We start from the raw sequence: 10615 nt of genomic DNA, 5'->3' as shown, positions 1-10615 counted from the left end.
TTCGCGTTGACCTTACTCCCAACACCGCCGAGTGCCGTCAGCACCTTTTGCCAGCCCCAGCGGGCCATCGAGTGGGCCCACCTGGTCGGTCCCGTGTGCGTGTGGCCGTCGGTGGCGGCGTGTTGACGGACGGTCCCCGCTCGTGGCCAGGTCCTGGTGCTCGGGCTGGGAGCGTCTCAGCTCCGGCTCGTCGTCCGGCGGCGGCCCCTCCATCGACGCCGACTTCCTCTCCACGCTCAGTACAAACGGCGATGAACTCTCGGAGGTTGGTGGGCGACACGCGGCGGAGGCGACGGCAGTCGCGGGGTCGAAACATTCCTGACCGCTCTGTTTCTCTCGGTCTGTTGAGTGGAAGCGGGATAGACGGTCTTATGTGTGCGTGAGATGTTGGCGCGTGTTTTGTGTCGTGGCTGACGAGTACGTGCATGTTTCTGCCGTACAGTTGGGCTTGGAAAACCTGAATCAGCAGCTGGGGCTGTCTCGTGTGGACCTGGGCGGCGGCGGCGACGTGGGAGCGTTCGAAACCGACCCACTGGGCATTCTGAACAACGTGAAGTCGTTCGCGCAGGTCAGTCATGTCGTGCGGGGGCCAACACCGGCTTTCCGTCGCTGTTTGTATCACAGCTTGCTTTACACATTTGCATATGGCAAGTGAATATGAGCAGATGGTAATGTGATAAGCATCTTTTAGTGGGGTGCTAAAATAAAGGTGTTGTTAGTTTTTAGAGAAATGATGATTTTTTTTCCAAAATTATCATTGGTCAAATTGTCAGTTTTATTCAAAATTGTCATTCTGGTATTCTGATCACTTGTCAGCATTTTACATTTATATGTCCCATTTTCATTCCATTTCCTATTGTCATTGGAGGTGTAGGATGCCGTTCATAGGGGGCGGATCCCCCTCCCCATTCTCACCTCTCGTAGCTCAGCTCTTCCATCTCAGCCAAAGAGTTATGCATGTAAAAATCTGAACAATGTGAGCAGAAACACGTATACAAAATGGGTTGGTTTTGTGTACATTTGTGTTAGGTATAAAAATCTGAACACTGCGAGCAGAAACAACTTATACAAAATGGATTGGTTTTTGTGTACATTATAAATAAAGTCGCCTAAATCGGAGGAGAAAACCGATGGTGGTACCTTAAGGTTTGTCGACCTGTAGTGGAAGCGCCATCCCTCTTCTACTGATTTGTCCAATTTTGCTCCAAGTAATGATGAGTATGTGGACACAGATCGGTGCTAATGCGCGGGCAATGTATTTGTTACTGAGTTTGGGGGTGATACTGTTGACGAACGCACCTCGGAAAATATTCATGGAGGAAGCGCCCTGGTGGATTGTGTGACCTCATAGGCATCACAGGGGGGCGGGGGGTCAGAACCTAGCTTTACGACCTGGTCCCTGAGCGCTCATGTGTCCATCTTCGTCGTGGGTGCTCCATAAGACGATGATCGGCAACGTGCGTCGCGCCCCCTTTCATTTAAAAGGAAGGTGCCTGTGTGTTCCGTCAAGTTTTTAAAGTTGTCTGGTGCGAGTGTCACAGAAACCTTTATTGGTTATGGTTTGTGGCTCCAGCTACAATCCATTAACAACGGCGGCTGCGGCAAATGCTGTAGAGCATGGAGTGTTAGCGCTCCGAAGCGGATATACCTTCAAATTACTCCACGTGCGCTAAAATGGTGGGTATAAATTTACTTTCGACCGGACCGAACCGAGGCTGTTCTTGTTGGTGTGCAGAAGCTTGGAAGTGGGACAGACACTGGTGTTATGCTGGGCATGCTGCAAGATTGCAATGGTTGGTTCGTGTGGAACACGGTACGTTTCGATTGATGGCTATGTGTTGTTATACATGTCATCTCTTTTCCATCGTGGGACATGTGCAAGTGCCAGATTTCAATATTAATCCGTCTTTGGTGATGCATTTTATTGTCAACAAAAACAGGACAATCTGGCGAATTATTTGGCGTCTGTTGCCATCTCAAACATGGTTGTTTTCCTTAGCGTACACCTCCAACCAAGCCGTCACTGGCCGCCATTTGTCCCCACCCTGTCCTGTGTGATGGCTTGCGCAATTGACCATTGGCCTTCAGCTGGCTGCTATCTCTGCTGAGCTGGCCGGGGCAGCTTCCCACGACGTTATGCCGTGACCGACAGCCGGGCCTCGAGCAGCGTCCGCCGGTGTACCAGAACTACCTGCCATCTGCGCGCCGCGATCCTGGCCTGACCGCGCTCATCTCCGGCAAGGACAGGGCCGGTAGCGTCAACGGCTTCAACAACGGCTCCTACAACTTGATCGACAACTTTAGGCGCGAGCCTCAAGGTAAGGACCAGCAACTCACGTCTTGCCCGGCTGCAGCAGTGGTCGTCATCCTGGTAATCGATGGTTGTGTGCATGTGTGTTATCCGGTCGCTGCATGCCAAACCACCCTTAGTGATGAAAATCGACGATTAGACGGCGGTAAGCAGCTGTGATTTTCGGTAGCGTGAGCATGATCCGTCCATTTACCCGTCTGTGCCGATGCGTCATCAACTGCACCGCGGCACTCCGGTACGGTGAGAGCTGACCGGATGCTGGTTCTGCCCACTGTTTTCCGTCACGGAACAGCGCGCTGAGCCGGTGCCTGACGCGGCGCCGCCCGCCCCCAGTGTCGACGACGTACATGCCCACGTGCTCGGGCACGAGCAGAGCGCTGGGCCGGCGGTGGGTTGGTCGGTGTCTGACGCGGCGCCGCCCGCCCTTAGTTTTAACGGCGCACATTCTCATGTGTTCGTGTGCGAGCAGAGCGCTGGGCGGGGGTGGGTCGACCGTTGTCTGATACGGCGTCGCCCGCCCTCAGTGTCAACGGCGTACAACCCCACGTGCTTGGGCACGATCAGAACGCTGGGCGGGCGGTGGGTCGACTGTTGTCTGACGTGGCGGCGCCCGCCCTCAGTGTCAACGGCGTACATCCCCACGTGCTCGGGCACGAGCAGCACACTGTTGCCGGGCGTTACCGACAACGAGCTGCAGCTGGCCGCCCTGCTGGAGGCGTGCTCCACCGACCAGCTGAACCACAACTCCTTCTACGGCCTGTCGCCGCTGGATGAGCGCCAGCCGCCGCCGCCGCCACCGCCACCACCGGCAGGGCCGACGCAGAAGTATGTGGTCTGCCGTGATGGCATAAACGGTCCCGTATTCCACATGATACCTAATAATGACATCCGTCTCGAAATGGCCCTGGCGGTCAGTGAGACGTAAACCCAATGGTTTTTATGATTGTGGCATAGACGGTCGGAAGCTTGGCGGATGTTTGGTGCTTTTGTGTTTGGAGTTCATGCGCTCGAGTCTATATGCGAGGCCTGAATTGCGCATTGGGGGATGGGCTTGCATCGCAGCACGTCGCCTATTTGATAGCTGGTAGTAACGCGCGAGATATCAGGTAACGGCTGTTGGTTTTATGTCAGTTTGTGAGTTCAAAAGTGATCACAGAGCGTTTTTGTTGCCGACGAGGCTATGCATGATTTCAGTGACAGATATCTGGCGGACTCCGTTTGTGCAGCGTTTCCGGTGTCGACCTGGCTGCATGATTTCGATAGCTGTCCCCGTCGGGCGTGCGTGTGTTTAGCGTTTCCGGCGTTGACCAGCCGTGTGTGGTTTCAGTGGCAAGTACATGCCGGAAGCACTGCCCCCGCGCCGCTGCTCGACGGCCGACCTCGACCTGCGCCGACCCGGCTCCCGGGCCGGACCGGCGCCGTTCACCGGCCTGCAGGACCGCCCTCGGCCGTCCGCTCATGACGGTGCGTGGCTCCCCCAGCCGCCGACAGGCCGCCGCCGGACCGGCAAGCTGTCAAGTACTACACCATTACACTGTTGTTGCCTGTCTGACGGCTGGTGCCGGCTCTGGCACGTCCCGTGCGCGGCGTTGTGAGTTGGTTCGGGCTCTGACGACTGTCGCCGCCCGGCAGACATGTTCGGCGCGCTGTGCGGCCAGCCGGCGCCACTGCCGCCGCCTCCGCCGCCGCCGTTCGCGGCGTCTGCCGGCCACGGCGCCGGCGAGCTGCCGCCGCTGCACGAGCTGCCGCCGCACGGCGGCTTCTTCCCGGCCATGCCGCACCCGTTCTTCGGCTTTAGGCCGATCCGGTAAGCGGCCGGAGCGGTCAGGTCTTCTGCGCGATGGGCAGGAGGGATGAGGAGGAGGAGGGGGAGAGGACTGGTGATGGTGCTCGGTGGACGGGATGCCGGTGACCTGTACTTTGACATGTACGGTGTTACGGCAGCCCAGATGTCGACCTTCGTTACGAACAGGAATGCAGAAAAAGGTGCCTCTATTTGCCTTCCTTTGATATTGGGGGTTGTGTTTCGTGTCATATGCATGTAGCCTGGTCTATACTTTTTACGTACCTGGGGCGTTCTGTTTTCTAGGGAATGCAATGAGGAGCTAAACATATGATCGGGTGAACCTTATAGATCCCCGTGCCCTCTCAGCATAATGTGAACAGCTGAAGGCACGGTGGTGTAATCCTATCGTCTAAAAAATCATGTTCGTGGTTTTTTGGGGGGCCTGCCGACCAAGTGAGCTGGACGGTGTTTATACTCAGCCAGTTGGTCACCCCATGCACAGCCAGTCGATCCCTCCCGCAGCCGCAGCGGCCCGTCCAACGAGCTGCACATCCGCCTGGAGGAGTGCTACGACCAGTTCAAGCAGCTGGAGAAGGAGCGCAAGAAGATGGAGGCGGAGCTTGCGCGCCAGTTCCCCGGCAAGAAGGTGTCGTCGGCCAACAACATTCCGATCCCGCGTCTGCCCACCAACCCGTCGCGCGTGGACCGGCTGATCGTCGACCATCGGCGCGAGCACGCCCGCGTGAGTGGCGCTGGCGCCCTGCTGCCGCGCGCCAGCCGGCTCAGTCCGCTCATTCAATGTATTGGTTGCGTGGGGCTGCGACCTATGGCAGGGAACGATTTGCTGGCCTCTCGTGCTTTGCATGTGCATTTCTTGTAAGATAGTAGTATTCGCGTTATTCCTCGCAAAAACCAGGAGAATGGAGATATAGTTAGGTTGATATTTTGGCAACACATCTTTCTGATTAAATGCCATGCCACTAAGACCAGTGGCATGCCACAGCATGCCACTAAGACTTCTGTTACTGTTTCGAGAAAGGCACGTTACCTAGATATCAACCTAACTACATCTCCGTTCTCCTGTTTTTTCCAAGGAATAAGGCTAATACTACTGCCTTATGTATGTGACTAATGTTCCTCACTAATGCACTGAACAACTATTTCTTTTATGTTAAATCTAGTTTTTGGTTTGAGGGTGGCATTGCTCTCCTCACTTGTTGCGTCTATCCGGACTTGGGTTCACCCAGCGCACCCGAGTAGCTTGTTGCAGACGTACGCAGTGTATATACACACACCTATGTGTATATATATATATATATATATATATATATATATATATATATATACATATATTGGGGGGTGTGTGTTAATTTGTTAGCACCGGACATCAAACAGCACGGTTAAAACAACAAGCGTAGTGGCTGGCGTGCGCTGAAATAGGCCGAGTTCCGCGGCCGCAGTGCCATGACGACAGCGGAGTCTTCGCGCTCGTCGCTGGTAGATTCAGTCAGTGTTATCCTGACCCCCCCCCCCCCCCCTCTCTTGCCGACCGCAGGTGATCACGCTGGTGGCCAAGACGGAGCGACTGCGCAACTGCCGCATGCACCGCAACATCCACACCACGCTGGAGCAGATGCTGGAGGTGATCAAGAAGGTGCAGGCCAGCCGCGGCGAGGAGATCGTCAACGCGCAGAGTCGCGCGCGCGCTGGCAATCCGTCCAGCACGCGCATCCAGGAGGACAAGGGTAAGCGCGCGCATGGTGCCCTCGTGACTGACCGGCGCAAAGCTGGGCTTTGTCAGCAGGTTATGTGGGCCTTGCCAAACGTTGGGAGACGTACGCTCGATGGAGAGTCAGACGGTGGAATTTTCACGTAGATGGAAGTCGATTCTTTAGAGGATGTACCATCCTACAGCTTTTGGACATTGGTTTGATGCCCTGGGGAACGTTTAGCAGCGATGACGTACGCCTTGCGCTGCGCGGCAGCTTACAGCCGTACATTACGATGTCACCATGTCTTGCGAGCTGTCGCATGGAATGTACACGGTTTATAGGACATACGTGTGCGGTTTGTCCAGTGTTTTACACTTTGAGCCACTCAATGATAATGATATTGCGACTGCTTTTGTTCCACGTCCGTGAATATGCCAGTTTTCCTACTGCCGCTATTTGGATGACTTGTGTGAGCTGTCTGTCACTCTGCCACAACAGCCATGGCGTTGCGTGACGCGGCGGCCGTTCGCAGACATCCTGAAGCTGGCGGCGGCCATCCAGGAGCTGACGCGCTGCTCGCGCCGCACGCGCACGGCCATCTGGTGCGCGCTGGTGCTGACCACCCACTTCGCGCTGAACCCGGAGCTGGCAGCCGCCGAGGACGTGTCGGCCGAGGCCCTGCTGCTGCCGCCGCCACCGCCGCCACCGCCACCGCCGCCGCCGCCGTCGGCCGACCAGGAGGCGCCGGCCGCCAGCGCCGCCGCGGCGGCGGCCGACGAGCATCAGCCGGCCAACTGAGCCGCCGCCGCCGGGCGACGCTGTAAATTATCTAACCTCAGCCTATCTCATCGTTGGACCAACGTAACTGCTAGCCCTTGTTCGTACGTGTGTGTGTGTGTGCGCGCGCGCGCGCGTGGGCGTGGGCGTGTGGCCGCCGTGAGTCGGCGTGGGGGCCCGGCGGGAGCGGGCTGGGTCCGCCCGGCAGGCGCGGGCGGCGGCGGCGCGTCCAGCCGCCGCCGCTCGGCCCGACTGCGCTCTCCGTCGTGATTGATGGCTGTTCTCTCCGAAGGCGCCCCGCTTCTGCGCGCCAGTCGGCCGCGTCCAAATTGGCCAGTGGGACGGCGCCAGTGGTGCCGGCGAGCCGCGCCAGCTTCCTCTCAATCTATGCACCTCAGGTTCATGCGTCGGTCCAAGCCTAGTGTTGGCCCCCTGTGTATAGCCAGCGGCCGCACGCTCCGCGCTGAGGTATTGTTTGATACACTACGGAGCTTAGAACTTGTACTTACGCCTTTCATGATAGCTCATGCCAATTCGCCGTCTGACGCTGGTTGGGTAGAACTTCGCTCCTGTGACGCTAGCATGGTTCAAGGGGATTAGCGAGGCAATCGGCTAGTGGCGCTTGACGCTCGCCTCCGAAGTGTAAAGTCCAAGGTATGTAGTTGACGTTTCGCTGCCAAAGTTTGTGCAATTAGTGACGTACCACCGGCTTTGGGCCTGTTATGTCGGGGTGTCCTAACCTCGCCCTCATCCTATTCGTGTGATATAGATTACCATAAGTAACCTTGGAGAGTCAAGGGCGACGCAACTAGATATTAAAAACAGTCGGTAGAAGTTATGTCCTAATACTTGCCTTTCTGTAGCATGTGCAATTGAATCTCTAGTGCCACCACCTCAGCCCAGCCTTGAACCCACCCTGTCGGTAGACGTGCTAGAGGCGTTTGGGGTCTGCCGCCCCATGCGGGCCACGTACGCGGGACGGCCGCCGGGGCTGGGAGGTGGTGGGATCGGCGGGCGGGAGGGCGTCTGCCCGGCCCGGCCCCGCCCCTCCCTGTCCGCCCACCACCACCGGGCACAATTGTCAAAGACTCGCACTCAGGTTATGTACGGCACGACGCCCCGGCGGCGCGGGGCCGGTGCCAGTGCGCGCGCGCGAGCCTGTTTTGTATACAGATTTGGTGTGTGGGGTACACGTACGCGGTAGGTAGCCGGCAGGGGTGTGTGGGGTTGGGCGGGTTTGCCCGCAGTCGGCTCCGATAGCCCGGTAGTTGTGTAGCTAGATTATCGATGGAGTTTCTCACGTGAGCTTAGTCAAAATAGCCGGGGGAGCGCCGCGGCCCGCTGCCCCTTCAGCCTCGCATGGGTGGACGGACGCGACCGCTGTGGTGCAGCGCACGCGGCGGCCAGGCGGTCGGTGTCCGCGCGTGTTGTGTGTTTGGCCCTGCCTTCTCCTGGCTGTGTCTCCACCGGAGACTGACTCGGCCCACGGTCGGGCCGCAGCAGCCGCCAGAGGGCGCTGGCTCGGCGGCGCGCCCGCACCGTCTGCGGACGCCGGGCGGGGCTTTGGTGCGACATTTCCAGGGATTCGGGCGGCTTTGTCCGGTTACTCAGCGGGCGAGTGGACCGCGCCGCGCTGCCGGCGGTCAGCGCATGCTCGGCGGGGAAACAGGGCTGGTGACGGGCGCCGCCGGCCCGGCAGCTGGGTTGTGCCGTGCTGCTGTCGGATGTTGACTGGACCGGGCACCGTGGTGGAAACAGGGTACGGCGGCCATGGAGCTCGCGCGCAGCTCACACCGGAGGGTCCGCGGCTGGCAGATCTACCTATGACGCCGTCCTCGAGTGATCTTAAGACAGCTCAAATTTCAAATGGTGACACGTTTTAGCCGGGCGCCAGGAGGCGCCCACCGGCACGCCCCGGAATATTGTACATATGTGAATTGCTGCTGAGCGCTTCTTCTTTTTTCTACCAGTCAGCTTTAACGGTGCGTGGGTCTCCCGCCTGCGCCCGGGCGCGGCGCGGCGCGGCCGCCGCCACCGGCCGGCGCCTCGCCCGCCCGCCCGGGCGCACGTCCGTGGGTGTGCGTGTGTGTGTGCTGGTTTGTGATAAATTGCGGTGGACGCGACCCGGCTGCTGCGCCGGGCGCGGCAAAATCGGCTACGTACAACATAGTCACAGGACCGGCCGGCCGCGCGGCCTCCGTCTCACACGTGTTCGCGGTTCTCGGCTGCGCGCAATAAGGAGCATTATTAGCGTTCGCCCCAGGTCGTCGTGCTCCCTGGTAGTGGTGCGCTCGGGTAGTCGTCCGCTGTTCTCATATCATTTGCCTTTCCACTCGCTGGAGCTGTGACATAGTCGTCGTATACCCTGTAGTGCCGCGGGCGCGGCGGCCGCCGCCGCGCCGCCGCGCGCGCTGACGGCTGGTGCGCGCGCCCGCGCTGGTTGTGAAACGATTGGAGAAAACGTAATCTCTCTGCGCTGTGAGCTCTGGTATGTTTTGACCGTGCGTGCCATGGTGGCGCCGCGTCTGGTCGCCTGTCTAATCGAGATGCAAACCCGCTGGCCACCTGTCTGACCGAGGCATAGCAGCAGGCACCGCCTTCGTAGTTGGTGTACGACCGCAATCAAGTTCGCTTGGCCGCCGTGGTACTTTTAACAACGTTTACCATAATGTGGAAATCAACGCATAACGTTAAGTCATAATCGAGAGTGTGTGGAGCTTGTGCTGGCCAATCGATTTCGCAGTGTTGCTTTTTAGTTATTCATATGCTGCGTCAAATTAATTTCCGTAGCATGGTTGCCAACTTCATTGGGTCCGAAATTTCCGCGATTGGAGCGGCGTGTTCGGTTCGTCTATGAGTTGAGTGCTGCTCCGTTGGTGTTGTTGATTTTCGGATGGCTTTAGGCGGCGCCACGGGCCCGGAGGCAGCGCGGTCGCGTGGTGCCCGCCGCGCCGCGCGGCCGTCCGCGCGTTTTTCCGTTCCTCGGCGAGTGTTGTGTTCCGTGTTCATCGGTCCTTCTCTGTCGTTCGGTCGGGGTCGGCGCTCCCCGCTAGAGTCGTTTTAGCCATTTTGTATGTACTGGCGGTTAGCTGTACTAATTGCGCAATGTTAAAGTTTTCTTTAAATGTAATAAACGATATATTCGTCCGTTTTCGTTTCCGTGCTTTGGTGATCGTGATGGGGTGTTGCACAAACATGCGTTGAAACCTTTGGCATTAGCCTTTTTGTGAGGAGGTACACTTCGCAATGCTGTCAAAACGTTTCGATTGTCTCAGACGATTATGAGCCCATGCTGTCCGCGGGGAGGGGCCTGTTTGCGGAAGAACTTGAGCTTTATGAAGTTGTCAGTTGCAACGATTTCCAAGTGTTGCTAAGTGAGCAGTAAGCGAAGTGAAACCGGCTACGGCTGCGCTGTTTGCTTTGCCAGACCGGACTTGGATTCATCACGCAAGTTATATACTTTGGGATGTCTGACGCGCGGCGTCTCTGGTTTTACAAGGTGTAATAAGGTCGGGAGCTAGTCAAACATTCCAGGTTAAATTTTCCGTGTGTAATCCAAGATAAAGCGTCAAGAGAACATGACAATGTATACCCTGCTACGAAGCTACACCTACATAACGATCAGTTCCAAAGATGAACGGCATTTGTTTGCCGAACGTAACAAGTGACAACGGTCCAGTACAGTGATATATGGCCGGGAAAGCTGCGAAACGATCGACGGCGCTTCTCGCAACAAACATGGAGCGTTATCGACACCACATGGCATGAACATTACAACCTGGTTACACCACACACGGATGATTACCAGTGCAGGGCTACGTTGCCATCCGTTACTACAAAATCGACAGGCCACCATCCACACGTTGCCATCACGTCGCCACAAGATCGCTGCTGGTCGACTGTAGGTGAGCAGGTGGGTTTCCAACGACAGCTTGAGGCCAGTGCTACTGAGCGAGGACCACAGGCTCTGGACCGCTCGGGCGTGACGCACCAAAACGGCTGCCGAAGGCCGCGCAGGGACACCTGTCT

The 10615-nt window shown here is 57.6% G+C and overlaps 1 protein-coding gene across 1 annotated transcript in view; it reads left to right on the top strand.

The window, feature by feature from the left end:
- LOC119111084 (uncharacterized) overlaps positions 1–9727 on the top strand; it is a 10780-nt gene extending 1053 nt beyond the window's left edge. Inside the window, exons 2-10 of the mRNA XM_037234910.1 lie at positions 151–265; positions 443–568; positions 2153–2318; positions 2932–3136; positions 3639–3775; positions 3944–3983; positions 4581–4839; positions 5653–5842; positions 6342–9727. Of these exons, the coding sequence (XP_037090805.1) occupies positions 151–265; positions 443–568; positions 2153–2318; positions 2932–3136; positions 3639–3775; positions 3944–3983; positions 4581–4839; positions 5653–5842; positions 6342–6607 (1504 nt within the window). The 3' untranslated portion in view covers positions 6608–9727. The remainder of the gene's footprint in view (positions 1–150; positions 266–442; positions 569–2152; positions 2319–2931; positions 3137–3638; positions 3776–3943; positions 3984–4580; positions 4840–5652; positions 5843–6341) is intronic.
- The last annotated feature ends 888 nt before the right edge of the window (positions 9728–10615 follow it).

Source organism: Pollicipes pollicipes, unplaced genomic scaffold (genome assembly GCF_011947565.3).
Source record: "Pollicipes pollicipes isolate AB1234 unplaced genomic scaffold, Ppol_2.1 Scaffold_7261;HRSCAF=8764_pilon_pilon_pilon, whole genome shotgun sequence".
Lineage (NCBI taxonomy): Eukaryota > Metazoa > Arthropoda > Thecostraca > Pollicipedomorpha > Pollicipedidae > Pollicipes > Pollicipes pollicipes.
This window is presented reverse-complemented; position numbering and strand designations above follow the sequence as displayed.